The sequence below is a fragment of the Haliotis asinina genome, chromosome 10 (genome assembly GCF_037392515.1).
Source record: "Haliotis asinina isolate JCU_RB_2024 chromosome 10, JCU_Hal_asi_v2, whole genome shotgun sequence".
Taxonomy (NCBI): Eukaryota; Metazoa; Mollusca; class Gastropoda; order Lepetellida; family Haliotidae; genus Haliotis; species Haliotis asinina.
In genome coordinates this window covers 35,437,450-35,457,448 of record NC_090289.1, presented here as the reverse complement: position 1 = coordinate 35,457,448, position 19,999 = coordinate 35,437,450, and the positions used below count along the sequence as shown (strand labels likewise).

The 19,999-nt window shown below is 43.7% G+C and overlaps 1 protein-coding gene across 4 annotated transcripts in view; it reads left to right on the top strand.

Annotated features, from left to right (window-relative positions):
• Positions 1–19,999, top strand: part of LOC137298049 (serine/threonine-protein kinase ULK4-like) — a 63,900-nt gene that overhangs the window by 3,891 nt on the left and 40,010 nt on the right. For all 4 annotated transcript variants that reach the window (XM_067830095.1, XM_067830093.1, XM_067830094.1 and 1 more), the window contains exons 4-10: positions 14,792–14,951; positions 15,212–15,313; positions 16,162–16,245; positions 16,619–16,697; positions 18,174–18,403; positions 18,849–18,924; positions 19,487–19,637. In XM_067830095.1, the coding sequence (XP_067686196.1) occupies positions 14,792–14,951; positions 15,212–15,313; positions 16,162–16,245; positions 16,619–16,697; positions 18,174–18,403; positions 18,849–18,924; positions 19,487–19,637 (882 nt within the window). The remainder of the gene's footprint in view (positions 1–14,791; positions 14,952–15,211; positions 15,314–16,161; positions 16,246–16,618; positions 16,698–18,173; positions 18,404–18,848; positions 18,925–19,486; positions 19,638–19,999) is intronic.

The window sequence follows — 19,999 nt, the reverse complement described above, 5'->3', positions numbered from 1 at the left end:
TAGGTATGTTAATTCCGAAACTCCTTCTAGGTACGTAGCGTGGCGCTGGCAAATAGATCTGCCACAGGGCTTGTTTTTCAAGCCACGCTTTGGCTTTCTCCGGTGATACTCGCGCCATTTTAGCTAGCTTATCTACTGCGCTAGCTCCTTTCCAATATCCACGCGGGCTGTAATAAATAGCCTCAAATTTTTTCATGTCCATACGCGTATGTGTTTATACCATCAATAGCTATCCAACGTTTCGTGTCCATAGGCGATAGGGACGTCTTGTTTATAGTCAGTCCGTATATCTTATGTCCATCACTTCTAAGCGTGTTCATCTTATGTCTAAAGGTACGGGTCTTGAACAGGGCCTCCTTGAATCTGGCGTGTTTGATGTGTTGTTTCACCACATACTTCTTAACCCCTTTAGCTTTTCGGATCTCACTATTGTCGGCTTTCAATATGGAGTACATCTTAGGTCTCAAACCTATGTACTCAGCTATTGGCGTGCCAGCACACTCGTCCTTCATCTTACCTAGGACCTTTTTATTTACCGTGCTGTGCATGGTATGGGTCTTAGGATAGTCGCTGGTGTCGTATAAATCGATGTGTTTTTTCATATCCTCGTATACATCCTCGGTTCGAATCTCCATCAGCAGGGAATCCGTGTCAGTGTACAGCACTTCGCACCTGTCGCCGTACTGTTTCTTGAGCTCGTTGTAGTAAAAGTCGTACATCAGGTGTTTGGATAAATCGAGGATACTCATCCCAACGTAAACAGGTCGGTTGAATTTTATGTGGCTTTTCTTCATGTGTATGGCAACTAGGTCGTCTGTGAATATTTTATTACGGTTGAATGCCGGACTGGCTATCAATTTCCTGAGCTTGTCTTCCTCACTAGATCTAACTAGTTTCACGGTTACGCGTTTCCTCAGGTTTTCCATAGTCTTACCAAACACCGAGTTGTTCATGAGTTTGTAGAGATTTTTCTCAAAATCACTGGTGGCTTTTTTTCGTAGGTCTGTGTTCATTCTGATGTAGGGCTCCATCCATGGGCTCTGGTCGAACATGAGCACCCTGTGTATTTTGGTCAGCCTCATACCCAATGACAGGTACAGCTGTAGGTTGCGATAGTGAACTATGTACTTGGTCTTATTCATTAAGTTAGGCACGAGTTTCTCAACGTCCGCCACACGACCACCTGACAAGTTATGTTGGTACTCAGACATCCAGTCTGTGTTAACCTTCATACGTTCGGGTGCAAGGGGATAGCTGTTGTGCGATGCGTGTAATGCCTTGGGATACTCTAAGTCAACTTCGAGGATATACCCTTTGTTCGAATCTGGTGCAATGCTCATAACATCAACGTTTGGTACCCATTCGAATCCTCCTGTAGGTAGATACTGACTCATAGCCCAGCCGTACAGGTTATTTGCGTCGAGGTAGAGAATGTGATTGGTTGGTTTGTTAGGATCGTAACCTTTCACGTATTGATTATTTGCTTTAGCGTATCGTTTGGATGCCATGGAAATCCCACCTCGCAAGCCTTTCTCAATGAATAGGTGCATGTCGTAATCTGTGAGCAATTCCAAATTAACTCCGGTCTTTCTAAGCAAGGCGTCCCACGACAGACCTGGGCTGGTGTAATACCATGCGGGGTCGAGTTTATACTGCTTTAAACATGTTTGCCGAAACGTCTCGAACACGTCGGCTAACAGCAGTACATCTGTCCTCAAGTACAGGTCGTGATAATCGCCAAGGTTCTTACAACCAAGTTTATTCCATACGTTAATCGCGTGCGAGTAATCGTCTCGTGAGACGGACGCCTCATTCAGCTTGCTATAAAAGCAGTCGATAGGAGGTAGTCTGGTCTCTGTGAACTTAGCCCAGCTATCCATGTACTCATATGGGTATACGCCCTTCCTCATGAGCAGGTGTCTAGTCTCGGCGTCTGTGTATCGATCGGTGATAGGGAAGGTATTGTTGGCCTTGACCAGACTGTCGAGTGACGACAGGAGGAATTGAAACGAGTCAATGAACCTAAGTCCGTTTAAGCTGAAGGAGATGTATCTCTCCATGTTGTTGGGAATGCATGATATATTACCATCGATTTTCGCGATGGCCTGCATGATCAAGTGAGAGTCGTATCCTCTCAAGTTGTGAAAGACAACGGGGATGTTTATTGTCTTAGGATTGATTTTAAGCTTGAGGTTGCACGCGTTGTGAGCGGCGCCTCTATACTTACCAGTTATGTGGCAGTGATCTCTCACCGAATCACCGTTAAGTGGCGAGTCGCACACGTGACAGTTAGTGCTACTGGCGTGAGCTATCTTGTCGGCTCTGGTCATACGCATGGGAGCGATTCTATACAATGCATTCCTAATAATTTTTTCTTCCTCCTGCAAGCACTTTAGAAACCTTTCAGCCGCGTCAGGACCCCTATACACTACCGGAGCTTTCGTTTCCCCGTCACAACGGACGACAATGTATCCAAACGAACAGGCTTTATGCTCTTGTGTTTTTTGTGTGAAACTCCCACTAGTGGATGATTCCCCAACCACTAAGGCTTCGAAGTCGGCGTATATTATATAAGGCACAGACATTTGGTTCTTGTGATTGTCGAATTTTAGGATATTTTCACCTTCCTTAGGCATGTCAACTCGTATGGCCGTCTGCCCAACACCTTGGCAATCCTCCAGGTGGGATTCTAATAAATCGGCCCGACTGAAACAGTGTAGGCATCGTACACAAAAGTGTCTTTCCCCATCGTGTTTCGACTGGTCGTGTAACAACCGGCTGAGATGTTTTATCCACGTGTAGTGATACTTTTCACCTTTTTGAATCATGAATAAATTAATAACTTGACAATCCTTCACCGGGCTGACCCTGTGTATTATTGTTGTATTACCTTCGTGGCCAAAAACATTTATAGCCAGATTATTCTGTTTTTCTACTTTAGTAATCTGGGTTATTGGGGTTGGTTCATCTATACCATCCCAGTTGAGCCCATCATCCTGTGGATAATTAGAAGGCCTGTTCGGATTAGTGACAGCTGGAAATATGGCTGACCTGAGAGATAACCTCAGGCAATCGTTTCCTCTATTCTTAACGTTTACTATGGCTTGTTTGTTCTTATAGTAGGGAGGCAAGTCTAGGTATGACCCACCTCTGAACGGCACGTATTTAGCTATGTCTAGATAGACGTTATCGATTTTATCTACAACCCACCCGGACCCCATGTGCGTGTAGCGTTCTAGGTATTCTCGTATCTGCTGAAAACTTGTATCGATTGATGCGTCAATGGTCTCTGCATGTGTGACGACCTCTTGTTTACCTCGGAAGTAAGGTTGAAAATACTCAGTGGTACTCCCAACCTGCTTATCGAGCGACATTTTCACTGTGATCTGAAACTTGATACTTCCTAGATTATTTAGTTCCTGGTTGACCTTATCAGCTATCAGAGGCTTGATATCTGTAATGTCTATGTTTCTATCAACACGCATGCGCCAACCTCTCAAATAATTGCCTACGGCGTGCTCAGTGCGCACAAACTGTAGGTCAATAGCTCTATTCTGTCGTAATAATTCTACAAGCTGTGGTTTTCTCATACGAGAATACCCACCTAAACCCAAATCGTGTGCCTCGGCTTTCAGTTGTTTTACAGTTGGACGTGCTACTGGGGCATGTGATAACAATGTGGTTAACCCGGCTTTCCCCAATTTTGAATAACCCGTGTATCCAAGCTGTTTCGCTTGAGCTTTTAACTGTTTTACCGTAGGAGGGACTTCTAAACCTAGTAATCTCAACAATGCTGGCTTCCGCATTCTAGAATACCCGATAACACCTCTCTGTTTTGCGACCCTCTTGAGCTCGCTTACAGTAGTCATTGTGTTTACACCTAAGAGAACTAATGTCTAATTGGTTCACAGTAAGGGGAGGTAACTCCTCCACTCTTGATAAAAAATATTTTATTTCTTGTAATCACTTATTAACCAAACTCGGTTTGTTGGCCACAATTCTCGTAAGTCTTCCAACAGCTTGTGTGAATCTATGTAGGCATCGATCAGTGTTTGGTTATTTGATAACAATTCGATTAACCCGGCTCTCCCCAGGTTTGAATAACGCCGGCATCCAAGCTGTTTTGCTATAGCTTTTAATTGTTTTACCGTAAGATAGGCTTCCATATTCAAGAATGTATAGTAGACATGTTTACACCTAAGAGAACCAATCTCTAATTGGATTTTATCTTGAGCAGTCGCCTACGTTCTTTTATGTAGTCTTTTTTATTCTCGTATATGAGTTGATGTCTGACTACGTTCGCTCCGTGAGCTTTACATAAACAGTAGTGCCCTTTAACCCCGATACCACACACAGAACACGTGTAGTTAGGACTTCCCATATGGAAACAACAGAACCCCTGATTCCTGCATTTCCTACCACAGGCCTCGGTCTTCCCCATAAGTATATATTCGCATCGGTATGGAGCGGGTCTCATGTTTACTTATATAGGTATTTTAGTTTAATTGCTTAGCAACCAACGCAGTAGCTGCTATACCCAACACTATGAAGCCCAGTTCACGATTCATTTGTCCCTTGGATGGTGTGTAGTACTGAGCGAGTGTGGGTTTATTGAGCGCTTCCAATCGTTTACCAGTTAGTAGATAGTATTCTTTCATTGCTTCATCGACATCGTAGAATGTTTTAATGGCATGGTTTTCACGCTTGAGTTGTTCGTTAATAAAATCGATCCTCTGGAGGCGTTTTTTAGCGTACTCGGCCTGTGCTCTTTGTAATTTCTCAGTAGCGAGATCGTGTCGCTTCCTTTCTTCCTGTATTTCAGCCGCGTGATCATCTCGTAGTTTCGAGAAGAGGAAATTACTCCCGGAAAATGCCAGGGCATTCACTAACGCCCCACCAACCATCATAGCTATCGTGGCCATCCCTATATTTATTTCATTATATTATCAGGTATTATTCCTTGTTTTACTAGGATGTCTTTTGTGGCCATCGCCATACCAAGGTTCATTATGAGCATACCCATATCCTGCAGGTTGAAATCTAGCTTGATAGTTGGTTGTTTAAGCACCATTTTAGTCAACCGAGCGTACCCTACTGCTAGACTGGCTACCACTGTGGCGTGGTATGCGTCGTTGACGAACGTTTTCCCCTCAGACATTATGTATATGATATAAAATATTTTAAATTATAACATGATATGCGGGTCTACCATGGGGGATACCCCCATACCCCCACTGTTCTCACTGTTGGGTTGTGGCTCACTGTGGGAGGTGTATAACCATGTTATAACTACGGCAGCAGTTACACCTACAGCCAACAACAGTCGGGTTGGGTTGGTCACTTTATGTTGGTTACACCACCGTTTTTTACCGGCAGCTACTCTCTTAGGATTCTTCTGTCTGGTTACTGTTGGAGGTACCTCCACTGAAGGGGTCACTGTTGGGGGTGGGGTCTCCTCCATCACTGTTGGGGGTACCTCCACTGGGGTTTCCTGTGCAGCATCCATCTATACTATTATTATTATTCTTTCTCTCAAATTGACAATGTTTTGCCGTGATAATCGCCGCCGTCACTGGAGCCAACAACATACCATATTTGTGGTACAGCCCGCAGCTGATAGAGCTCACGGCGTGTTCGATAAAAGGGTCTTTCTCGAGGTCCTCCCACAGGTAAAGTCGGCGCTCTGGTGGAATGGGAAGGAAATGTGACACAATACCGGTGTATATCTGGGTCATAGCCGATCCTATTGTCTTTGTCATTTCTGCTCCGAGCCGGGCCTCATATCTAGCGTACAGCTTATCGATTTCTTCGGCTGACATTTTGTTAATTTTATCTGGAGTGTAGTCTCCAAAGTAATGTTTGGCTTTGCCGCCAACAGCCAACGCCACCAGTTTCTCTCGCTTGGGGGAATCCCCAGTTGGGGAACCCTCCACAGACAATTGTTCGAGCAATTCCTCACACTCCATCTTATAATATAACAAGTAAGATTTAGTTTTAACTATATAATACCCGATGCAGACAAAACACAGAGAAATGAAAGTTAAGTTGCACAGGACAAATACTTCAAATATCATAGCTATGCTTAGCATTTGCTTAGCTTTGCTTAGCTTTGCTTAGCTTTTACTTAGCTTTGCTTAGCAAACTATATATGCTACTGGTTGGTCGGTCTTGAGCACGAGCTTAGCGTGTTTAGTTTCAGCGAGCTGTTTCTTCACCCGTTCCCGTTCTAATTTGCTCATCACATCGTTCTCTCTCAAACACTCCTCGAACGAATCCCTGTCCTTGCAGTGAAATAAGGCCACCCATCGCGTCTGCTCCCTGAGGTCTTTCAACACCGAGTTGAACTTCTGTGTTAGCACCCAGACGCTGTGATTTGCATGCCGGCCGGAGAAGGCCAGGTACGATAGCATGTCTCTCTTTTTTGTTATCTCGCGATTAGCGCTGCAGTCGTCCAGTATAAACAGCGTCGGTTCCCCTTTAAATTTCTCGTGAAGAGCTTTCAACCAGTCCTGCAGGCGTGTTCCAGGGTCGATTTTGTGTACGTCCGGGTCCGTCATCACCCAAGGTCGCGCGTACGTTTTATTCATGCTCAGAGTAGGGCACATGATAACGATGTTATCGAACACATCCTTGTAGTAACCCTCCAACATATCCAACACGAAAACGGTCTTCCCACAGCCAGTCTGCCCGCATATGATAGCGCAGTGTGGGTCAGTGGGGAGGTGGATGGTGGGGTACCCCCCATCAGTAGATGGCTTGCACGAATCTCCCATTGTCTATATTAAGTTGCGCGTCCATAATTACGTACAGATATAATTTCAACTTACCAGCGGTTTGAGCCTTCTTATTAATCTGGATGGTTATCCCTTCGCTGCCGTTATCTATACGACGCCCGCTACCGTGCAGTTTATCATCATCCGTGGATCGCATGTCCAACCATAGGGCGTACTTGGTGGTCAGGTATTCACCGATCTGCACGGAGCCGAGGTCCAGGTCCTTTGTTATGTAATCCCCCACTGGTAGCTTTTTTATCTCATCCCACTGCTGGTGTGGCCTCATACCATGACTGAACAGCTGGTTGGGCACGCCCTCGATGGTAACTTCCACCTTTTCAATCTCGGGGTTGAAAAACTTCTCGCTGTCCCTCCGGAATGGATCGTAATCCTCCACGGGGACGACCAGGATACCTTTCATCGATCGCGCCGGCACATTCAGGTTGATATTCCATACAGTGTCGCTCTTATCTCGCACGACTGATCTATGTCTCAGTACGCGATCGTATAGGATAGCCATCTTCCCAGAGTACTGACTTCGAACCTGCCTGGCCAGCTCCGGGCTAGTGACCATGTCAAACTCCAGAGAGATGTTGTCTATGGCATAACTGGCCTCGTCACCGTTCGGTGTACGCACTACTTTGCTATAGTCGTTAAACGTGAGCTCGTATTCGAGCCTATCACCCAGCGCGGCCTGGTAAAACGGCGCGTGTCCCGTGAGCAACTCGAAGTCGAGCGGCACGCAGAATCGATTCCCGTATGCTAGAGCGATAGCCTTTTCACCGTCCGATAGCTTGTCTTGTTGGTCTTGCGTGAAGACGTATCCTATACGCGCCCGGGTTGATTTGCTGATACCCTGGTACACATCATTGACTCGTTCTCTCTCGCTTTTCCAGAGATCCTTGTAGCAGTGAAACACGTCGCTGTCGTCGATGCTCAGTACCTCGTTACCGCTGATCTTGACGGTCGTTTTCTTGATGATAGCTCGACCCACGTTCCGCACTAGCTCGCGTTTGTCGTTGTCGGAGGTCAACGTGATATTGAACGCCAGTCGAACAGTGCCTGGTACAATGAGGTCATTCTCACCAAGGTTTGGAAATCTAACCAGCAGAGTTTGGTTCTGGTCTATCTTGCTGGGATTGTTGGTGATGGTCACCGACTGTCGCACGGCTCTGGCACCTAATGGCTCTCTCAATTTTCTGAAAGGATCTAATTTTCTACCGTACATTGTTATATATAAATAAAATATATTTAAATACTAATGGATGAAGACATAGATATGACGGAGATGCCGGGCGCTAGTGCCCAGGCATTCGATGATGAGCAGGAGACCTCATTTACTAGTTCACCATTGAGCCAAGAACTCTTGGAAACAACGGTAAATGATTATTACAAAAGTTTAAAAAGCGATAAAAACTACGTTGAACCCCAGGGTATATACCATAAGAATTTTTTTGTTGATACAAAGGGTGTTCTACGTCTTAAGTCTGCCCCAGGGGTTGACCTCTTTAACAAGATCAATAAAAAACCACTGGCCTTGTCAACTCTAGCCAGCCGCAATGGTGGTGCTGAATTTATCCGTGAACATCTAAACATGCGTGATTACGGTGGTGCAATACCTAAGACCGTTAAAGAAGATCTGCAAGCTACCAGATCCCACCTCACCACTATAGATGAAATGACGCCAGAGCGTGCTACAGAAGCCTCGGACAGCATAGAAAAACTGTTGAGCACCTACTGGGACAAACCGTTACCGGGATTTGACTTTCCGGTAAGGGAACTGCGCGGCTTAGATGAAGCCGTGAAACGCGTGCGTGGAGAACTCGTGAACAACATGGGGAAACTGAACGAAATCGACGAGCACATCGCTAGGGAAAAAACCAAACTCACCGAAACTGACGACGATGATATGAAGCGTCGTATTAATGAACGAATACGCGATTTAGAAGACGAGAAACGTACACGATTGGAAGCCGCTTCCTCGAATCGTGAACATCTTCGATCCCAGATCAGTCGCATTCGGGAAACAATCGATAGAATACTGAACGAAGATACAACTTTAGCCAACAGGATTCGGATATTGTTCCGGGAGCAAGGGATCACCATCGCCAGCATTCTAACTGCATTGGGTTTCATCATATCAACCTTGGTGGTGTCACTGGTGGGAGGAACCCCCACACCCCCAAGTGCCGGCGGGGGAACTCCAAGTGGTGGTGGTGTTAAAGACTGGATCAAAAAACTCGGGGAAGGCCTAGCTAAACTGGCTGGTAAAGCCGCCGAAGCCCTTCCCGGCATCCTGGGTAGCATCGTCTCGTGGTTGTTGAGCGCTCTGTCTAAAACTGCTATGTGGCTCAGTCAAAACCTGTGGGCAGCCATCGTCGCCGTGGCGGGTCTGGTGTACGTAGCGGCTAAGAAATCTTTAACCAAATAAGTCCCAAAGTTACCCCACCAACCACTAAGGCTGTTTTATTATCAATATGCTGTTGATAGGTGGTGGAAACCCCCGGGGGTACCTCCACATGAACTTTAGGCTCCGGTGGTGGCGCAACTATACCCGTTTCACGTGGTTGGGTGTGTGGGATATAGGGGGTGTTAATATCGGGGTTGATACCCAACTTTTGATCCTTCGTGGCTATGACTATTTCGTTGTTATAACCCACCACTTTTTTTATTCTCAGTTGCATATCACTCGGAGCCATGTACAACCCCACGCCGAACACGTAATTGACTTTCGATCTGGCGTATTCTAATACGTTTTGGTAGCGTTCGATGGCCCTCGGGAGATCAACTGGTGAATTGATAGCATCATCAACGTTGGAAACGAATTGTGTCTGAGCGTCGTAAGCAGTTCCCTTACCGAGGATGTTAGAACGCGTCATCGACTGCGCACCCAACAGCGCCCACACGTACGTTCGAATCGAATCGTTCAAGCGTATTGTACCAGCACGAGTGAATCCTTTCGATGTTTTTGAGATCATTTTAGTCCAGGCTGTGGCTGCATCAGGACTGGTTTGCTTTATACAGCTGACATGGATCTTTTCATTCGTTGTGGGGCCTGTAAATGTATGCCGGTTTGGGTTGTATGAACCATCTTTAGAACCGGCATAATATTTTCCGGACCTGTAGAAGTACACGAGAACTATACCGAGACCATGGTTCACACCAGGAAGGCGAAAGTCTTTATTCGTTGGAATCTCAAACTCCCCACAAACACGTTCATAAGCGCGTCTATCATAGGGGTTATTCGTCATACTCCACGCTTTATCTTGGGGAAGAGGAGCACTTATTTCCTTCAATATTCGTCTCGTTTGATAATAAATATGAAACAAAATAACCGCCTTACTCAGTTCGTCTATACCGTAGTCTGGTTTCACACCCGACCCTGTCGTCGCACACCACACAGCAAAGTTGAGTTGGTTCTGCCAAAACTGCATTGGGTTTTGATTCCAGTTTACCACCGCCTGCGCGTTATTAACGGACACGACATACTTTTCAAAGATATTAATAAAGGTTGTTTTAAACCCCGTACCATCTGCATTCACCACGATTTTCAAGTGTGCTAAATCCATATTATAATATATAAATTATATAATATAATATGTACATAACACTTCCAGGAATAACGAGCGGTGAGGCCGTTCAGCTGACGCACGCGATCGATAACACGTCAGGTCAACTCGAAGTCGCACTCTGCGATATCACCTACCTACCGCAATGGACTAACATTAATATCAGCAACAATAAGCTGTTCGTCAGTGGAACTCGCAGTCAGATAACTGACGGCTACTACAGCGTGTGCTCTCTAAACGACGAGGTCTTCAAACCCCTGGGAGCCGAACTCAAAATGAACGACTCAAACGGTACAGTGGTGTTAATCAACAACGGAAGAACCTCCTTGAGGCTCGGCCGACCATTAGCGAGGATACTCGGTATGTCTCCTGACGAGATAAAACCAACAACAACCGTCACAGGCACGAAGTTACCCGACCTAGTACCGTACCGAGAGCTGTACATTCATCTCGATCAGGTTAGCACAACGTACAACATTCAAGGAGGCCACCCTTCCACTATACTGAGAGCAGTGCCGGTTAAAACTGAGAAATTCAACGACGGTAGAACCGAGTCGTTTTCACCACGGCAGTATAAGAGATTAACCCAGGGCAACATACCTGAGCTGACAATATCGGTGTTAGATATAAATCATAATCCTGTAAATATAGGATACCTCAGCTTAACGCTTCACGTAACATGACCAGCGCACAAGGACCCGGAGTGAAAAAATGCGTCAATATCGGGATCTCCGACCTCGGAGACACACGCGGTTTCGACGCTCCCGGAGTAGATGGTAAATCATACGCCTTGCAACTAAAAAACAACATTTACAAACGCGTTGAAATCCCCTCCGGTGGAGCCCTAAGTGATATGATAGATACCACAGGAGCAACAGCCAACACTAAGTACGCCCTCGTCAACACCGGTGATGACAACTGGAGAATATACCCATCATTCGGAGGTAAACTGTTCGACTTAGACGATGTTGAGAGCACTACCGTCGTCAAAAACAAACCATATATGCTCGTCTTCACCGAAGATGACAAGTGGGTGTTGTTACCCGATAACAAATGGTTTCTCAATATTAGACTCGTCTCCCCTTACGTGTTCACGGATAACAAAGACAACCACCTAAACAAAGTCGTGAACAATGGAACCCTGCTCGTGGCTTACATCCCAACTCAGAGACGTAGCATAGTCGTCAGCCCAGTCAACACTATAGCAGCCCACATGCTATCGAGTAAACCGGCCATGCAAAACGTGAAATTGCAGTTGGTGTCTGAATTCGAAGGCGTGGTTAAGATACTAGAGAGTCTACCGGCAAACTCAACACTGTTCATCAAAGTCTACCTAGGGGAACCATCGGGGAATGATGTCGAGATCGTGAAGGGGATCAAACTCGGGTGGGTGAAACGACACCAGTTTCAAGTTTGCAACGTTTACGTGCGGGTGGGTGTCGACTCCAAGACCAGTCTGCAGGGGGTCAACGTGATCGTAGAAAACAAGATATCACTAATCAATATCTTCCTACCTGACAACATACACTTCATGGGTATAAAGTTAACCCCTGAATTATTATCAGAAAACCAGTTGGAAATTATATCATAATAGTATAATAATGACTAATTATCATCCCAACACTACACTTAACGACCTGGGAGATACAGATGGATTCGATCAGCCTGGTGAGGAAGATGAATTATACATCCTACACTTCAAAGACAACGTGTACAAACGGGTGTCGTTATCAGATTTTAAAGAGCCTAAATGGTTGATCAACTTAACACTCACCTCACCTTATATCACAATAGAAGGAGATAAATATAAATCAATCTCTAAGATTAGGAACAACGGCATCTGGGTCGGGGATTTCATTCCGGAGAGGGAATTAGCACACTTACCACATGTTGGTCATATAAAAAAAAGGTTAGGTGCTTATCCAAACAATAAATTAACATTTAGCGAATATCTTCCTCGCATATCATCCCCTTGCACACTCATCATAGAAGTCTTCTTTGAGTATTCAGGCGATGAAAACACCTCACTAGTACACCAAATTTTACCCGGGGTGTCAATACAATGGTTTGACGAACACCGAGACCAATATTGCCGTATTGTTATACAATGGGATACCCCCGGGGGTACTATAAACCACTTAATAAACCTCCGTGGGGTTTCTATTACAACAGGAAATTTTATTTACCTCTCACCTATTACCCTGACTAGTAGTCTAGATCTTGTAGACTTCAAATACATTAATAGAGTATTAACTGAAACCCAATTAAAATATCTTTCAAAATATATATTATAGGATGGGTCTGTACCCAGTCGTAGAGGAAGTAGCGAAGACGTTGGAAACCGTAGATGGGTTCCGCTTGAGGCAGTTATGTGATGTGAAACGTCAACTAGAACAAGACCGTGACACGCGGAAAGCATTATGTAAAAAATATAATAGAGCTTTCAATATCGTGGACGGGGCTGACACTGCCCTTATGACAACCAGCATGGGACTAGGGGCGGCAGGCGTTGGGTTGTTAACCACCATCGTGGCTGCACCTATAGTGCTAGGTATTGAAATAACGGCTGGGGTGACAGGGTTGGTAGGGGTGGCGCTTAAGTTAGTATCACGCAGACTTAATCGTAAGGCATTGAAACACGACGAGATCAGGGTTCTGGCCGAAGCAAAGCTGAACACAGTGAGTGAGCGAATTTCCACGGCACTCTCTGATAGTAAGATCTCAGAAGAGGAGTTTCGTTCAATCCTCTCTGAACTCAAAAAATATAACGGAATGAAACAAGATATTCGATCCAAGTCTCGTAAGTCTGCTATCAGCGAGGACGAGAAAAAAAAGTACATAGCACAGGGAATACAAAAAGCCCAGCAAGCCTTTATTATGAACACCAAAGAGATCGTAGGCGGTTCACATTAAACTGTTTCATTGATATAAACATAACATAGCCGTAAGCGAGCCACCGATCCTATATGGTCAGTCAAAACTTACAACATAGATAAAGTGGATATGAAAGCCGACGAACCTAACTTATACTACTTGAGGGATGGGCCGGGTAGGGGGTTTGTAAGAGAAGAATTATTGATCGTACCGTACGGCACAGTGTTACCGCCTGCCAAGTCACGGTAAACGTGATGGTGTGGCTTTGTAGTAGGGGCAATAGTAGCAAGAGTTAATGGTCCCACCAAAGCCTCATTTAGTAAATGAGGCTTTTTAGAGGGGTTTTTGAAAAGTGTTTTCGGACTGTCATTCCCTATACTACTAATGGTTACTCTTTTGTTATTTGTTTGTCAACATATACATATTTTTTCTGCTATAGATACTTAGATATTAGTGTACAACTTAATTATTTAGATACAAGTTGCCCCACTACTGTAATTGTAGTTATTTTTGTGTGGGATTACTTTTCATGCTTCTAGCGCAAAAAGATTGTGCACCAATAATCATACCAAGCAAAATATTCATGGTCAAGTCATGACTAATACAGTGTCTCCATACATATTCCAGCACATGCCGATATTTTACTGGTAAAAAGCTCAAAGGAACAGTAAATTAACGGTGATAAATTCATTTGGTTAAATTATTTCCTCCAAATAGGCAATAAGAATTACCAGCAACTTTTAAGATTAGAGGAAATCCAACCTGTATGATATACGATATACATATGGAATTCTTTTTCTATTATTAGTAACCCCCCTAAGCAATTATTGCTATTGGCTGGACACCTTGTTTAGTCTTGACCCAGATGAGGGGCATTTTGGGTCTAGTAGTAAAGAAAATTGACAATGGGAATAGATGATTGGCCCATTCAACACTGTAGGCTGAAACCTAACTTCTGTATGATTTATGTATTAAAACACAAGCAACACAAACAAGTGACATCTGGGCTTGTGTCGCCTCAACTGAAGCGCTCAGACACAACATTTAATGCTAAAATATATGCATGAAGCATTTTTGTCACTGGTCATAACCCAGCACGATGCGTCCACCAAGTTCCACAATATGTAAATAGGTGATGATTTTTTGCACAATTCTCTTCCTTAATTCATTGTCAGTTGGTCTTGCATATGGGACAGGTATTGTTGTGTTGACACAAGTATAATCCCACCTCTCTCTGTCTGAGTGATTCAGTTATGGCAGTTAACTTTGATCATTGCATGTCTATCAGTCGTGAAAACTTTGAGATGGAGACCATCACTCAGGTGTTTGAAATGTGCAAAACCAACCCAACAACACTAACAGGGCTTTCCGCGAAAATTGCACCCTCTGAAAATATGTACAATTACAGTCCTCAGTAAATCAGACTGCAACAGGTTGATGTCCTTGGAAGTCCTGTATGTTCAGTCCTGACGGAAACAAAGTTAATTGCCTGAAACAGTTACTGTAATGTAAATTCTGTCAAAAACAAAAGTTTATTTCAAACCCACCTCACTGTTGATGTACCTGTGTCCACAGATCCTGCTAGACACATGTGGGATCCTGAAGTATGCTGACTTTGGTCTGTCGAAGGTTGAGGGTGAAAACCTTCAGGAACTGTTCCTGAAGTTCTCTGACGCGGGAGAACAGTGGAACTATGATAATTATGAAGATGATGCGAAGAAAATGAAAACAACGGGTGAGGAACTCCATATGGAATCAGGTGTCAGAGGAATTCTGTCATTTTATACCTGTTGATTAACATGATTATGTAGATTGGGAATTCACCTGATCCCATTTTTGTGAATTCTATCTGTGAATGCTTCAGTGTGTATGGTAAATCCTTGGCTGTCACTTATTTACTATTACAGCTTGTTAGGCACACCATTGTTCTGATGTAATATTCAAACTGTAGCTAACATGATTTCCTTACTGACTCAGATTGTTCATTCTTTTCAGGTAGCATCACCTATATGGCTCCTGAAGTAATAGATGGAGCAGAACCAACTGTACTTAGTGACCTTTGGTCCCTTGGATGTGTTTTCTATGAGATGTTCACTGGTAACGTAACAAAACATTATAAGTATTGATATATTTTAGCATATTTTTTCAGTGTATGCAATAAAATTGTCATGATTTGCAAACAGTTGTTAGTCTGAATTCATACAGTTTTGAACAGAACAACCCATGGTTAGAGGGGACTGATGGAGTGAGTGAGTGAGTGAGTTTAGTTTTACGCCGCACTCAGCAATATTCCAGCTATATGGCGGCGGTCTGTAAATAATCGAGTCTGGACCAGACAATCCAGTGATCAACAACATGAGCATCGATCTGCGCAATTGGGAACCGATGACATGCGTCAACCAAGTCAGCGAGCCTGACCACCCGATCCCGTTAGTCGCCTCTTACGACAAGCTGAGTCGCCTTTTATGGCAAGCATGGGTTGCTGAAGGCCTATTCTACCCCGGGACCTTCACGGGTCGGGACTGATGGAACTGGTGGTCAGAATTGGTGACTTGCTTGAAACATGCTGTCTTTTTCCCAGTTGCATAGTTTGCATAGATTGCTGTTGATCATTGGATTGTCTGCTCAAGCCTTGATTATTGACATAATGTGATCGTATAGTTAGAATATTGCTGAGAGTGGCATTAAGCAATAAACAAACAAACTTCAATGTTTGATGGACCCATGAAGGTCCCGGGGTAGAATAGGCTAAAACTAAACTCGCTCACTCACTCACACTCATTGTTTGATGTAAATTTTGTTTTGCAGATATTGACCAAATGATGCAAGATGTGACAAGTTCTTTAATTGTTTTAATTCACAACATTTTAACACTAGGTCATAGGTTTATCTCACTGCTGGTGGTTTGTTTATCATGTGTTGACAGATGTATTATCTTTTTGCAGGTCATCCGCCATTTCTTGCCGATACTGAAGAACAGCTAAAGGAGAAGATTATGAACAAAGACTTTCCTCCCCCACGAGTAAAAGGTGTGAAAATTTATCACAGGATTAGAACAAACAGGGCCATCAGTGCTTCTTGTAAGAGCTTAGTGAGGAACATCTTATGACCTGGCTGAGTCGCAGTATACTGGTGGTGTGGATTATTCCTAGTAGTATTAGTCAACTGATAGCCTGGTCCAGATTTTTACAGGCCTCTTCGGTATAGCTGGAATATTGCCTAATGAGGCACTGGTTCCTCTGGATGATATTTTTGTATGGTTGCCACGGGGGAATATTGCAACCCACAACATGTACAAGGTGAAATGCTGTTTCAGTACAGTCAGATTTAATTGATATCAATCCAGAACTGTTTTGAGTTGTTATAGACCTTGACAGACACATTTCTATTGCTTTGTTACAGGTAGCAGATTTTCAGGAATCGCTTCCCCAGATTTCTTGAGTCTTTTGGAGGGTTTGCTGTTAAAGGACCACATGACAAGGTAAGGGCACTTGTCCCTTGACTGGACAGCAGCATACTTGTAGCTAGATGGCAGTGACTGGAAACGTCTTTAGAAACTGGATATTAGTTCAGCTCAAATAAATATGATGATTCTTACACACTCGATTAGCAGCACAACTTGTATGAGATGATTCATCCTCAATATCTCAAGGGTATATGTTCTGATAAGTGTCCGCTATACCCTGGATGCATCTACAGCTACGTCCGATAAATTTATTACCTCCCTTGGCTGGCTTTTTATCCAGTCGGGTGTATATGCTTGGAAGTTGAGCGAACCAATTTCAACTCACTTTCGCTTTTTAATTTATCTAATTGATTAAACTTGGCAACAAGAACTATGCACAGGTTCTCTGAAAGAGGCAGGAGGAGTTCTTGCATATATTTTTTACAAATTTTCGGACCCGTCAATTTGAATGATTTCCCCCAAATCTGAGTTACACTGAACAAACCTTCGCAGCTGCGACTGTTATCTTTGTTGACACTGGCATGGTCAGTTGTAACGGCAGCTTAGTGGATTGACTACTTCTAATCTAGAAAGCGGAGCCAGCGACAGGCAGTAATAAAATTTTCTTCCTGAGCCGTAGATGTGTCCAGGGTATGGTGGAGTTTCATCGGAGCGTATACTCTGGAGATATCAAAGATGCAGATCATTTGGCCTTCATTGATGTAACTAAGTGCTCACTCTGTGTCAGGATTACGTTACAGAATCAGTTGTTTTCAGTCATTTGTCCTTGTGTGTACTGTTCGGTTCTTAAGTTTATGGTAGAAGTAGCTGAGATTGTTTTACAGACATTTAGCTAAATAGGCCACAAGCAGCTCAGACCTTTTTGAGACCCAACTAAATAGTTGTATAAGGATTGCCATGTGTAATGGCATTGAAGAGTTTTGTTCCCTGAGTACAGCAATTTATAGGGATCCCTAATTTTTTAAGGAAAATTCCATATTTTTCTTCTATCTTAGGGAGCTCATGTTCTTATTTGCACCAATATAGGGTTGGAGTCTCTGTGTATTTGAGGGTTCCATTCCTTCGTTTTGAGGACTGTAACACTTACACTTAATTCGTTTCTGATAGTAGTAGCTGAGATTGCTTTACAGAACAGAACAGCAAGATATATCACCAGCACCCTGTGCATGTTATAAGACCTCAGATTTATTGGTAAGATCACTGTGACATTGAGTGGGTCAGAGTTGAGTGTGTCAATTTACCACAAGCGTGTAGAAAGAACATGTTGTTTTTGGTCAGTGGTTTGCCTGTCCTGGTCTTGTGTAACAGCTGGAATTTGCTCCCTTGGATTTAGGAAATTACCCCCACAATGATTGGATATTGATTGTTTTTAGACAACTCATTTATTGAAGTTCTTGAAAGGCAAGTAGAAGTTCGACAAACATGTATTCATGGGACACTGTTACCCATAAATATGTGTCATGTATTCAAACTCACATATATATTTTGCAGACTAGGATGGCAGGGTCTTGTGAACCACACATTCTGGCAGGGTGAGTTGTCTCACCTGGCAAAGGAGTTCACAGTGCACCAGGACATGGATGACAGTGTTGTAGAATCCACCAGTCGGAGCAGCGTCTTCGACATCCGTGGTGGATCCTCCCTTGGCAGGATCAAGGGAGTAGATCCTCGTAAAAGCATCGCATCAAATCTGGATCAGTTTGATGCCACCAACAGACCAGGTATTTACTGAAGAACCTTTTTTCATTAGTGTACATATTTGGTGTTAGTTAATAGTGTATTTTAATTATTGCAGGCATGGTTCTGTTGAACCCATATAGATCCAGGTTAGAAGTGATCTTCAGTAAGCCATACTTCATGTAAGAGGCAACTAATGGGATCTGCCTAGCTCACTTGGTTGTCATCATATCATAATTGCATAGACTGATGCCCATGCTGTTGATCACTGGATTGTCTGATCGAGACTTGATTATTTACACACTGCTGCCATGTAGCTGGAATGTTGCCGAACAAACGAGACTATATAAATTGTCTTTGTTTTTTGCCCAAAAGTACAATATGCAAAAGCAAAACATCTTGACATAGTTTGCATGGCATTAAGTTAGGCAGTTTACATAGTCTACCATATAAGATATTAATACTACTGACTAGCTCCTCAATACACAGGATCTACACTTGGTGACTATATGCGTCCTAAGACAGCCCCTGGAGACGACGGTGGTGGCAGCCTTTTTACACTCAGGTAGGATCCAGGTCATAGATTTTCATAGCTCTCCTTGCGGTAAGATAGTTGTAAGTGCCATATGTAGACATTAACTTAAGACTATCTTAGCTTTAGGAGAGCTTGGAAAACCTTATACAGATAATTCCAGTAAATTCCAGGACCCAGCACGGCTGTGTGATAGGCTACCAACTTTGGTATTGTCCGTGACTTCATGTAACATCGTGAATCAGGTTTTCACTTGGTTTTCAGTGGTGATTTATGATAGGTTCCTAATGTACAAAATCATGGCATGATGTGATTTGTGTTGCTAATGTTCTTGATAGTTTGTCACTGTTGAATTATTGGCTGTTGGGCAGATGCCTTTTGCTCATCAGAGTTGTTTCCCATAGTCATGACATGTATGTTGAGTACATTCTTCAGTCTGGTCTCGTTGGATGTAATGTGCTATTTCTGGCATGCCTCATTCACTGCAAAATATATTGTGATGATATTCTCACAGAAAACCAACACTCAGATTGATAAACATGTCAAAGTTTCTGCAAGTCTTCATTTTCACTGTTATGATCGTAACTGTTTCCAGTGCTCGTCCTCACACCGCCGTCCCTCCTGAGGACCGACTTGTCCTGAACACCAGCTCTCATGACCAAGACGAGACTGATGGAACTCAGACTCAGAAACTCATCTACCACACATCTGACTTTACTGTGTCCCCGATTGTTGATAACCCGAAGGTAAACTGTTCCCCTGTGATGATTTATACAACAAGCCTCAAACATCTCCCACCTGATCACCTATATGAACACCTTTGAGGTCTTGTGTGTCAGCCTAGTGGTGAAAGCCTTCACTCGTCACGCCAAAGACCTGGGTTCCATTTCTTCACATATGTACAGTGTTTGAAGCCTATATTTGAGATCCCTTGATGGAATGATGTTGCTGGAACATTGCTACAACCAACGTAAAACTATACTCATAAGAGTCGTATCAGTGGTTAGTGTCTGCGTCACGAGCTGATGTTAGAAGTCCGGTCCTCTGTGTCATATACTGTGTGTCAAAAGAGTTAATAATGTTCAACTCCAGCACTGGCTAGCTGAAT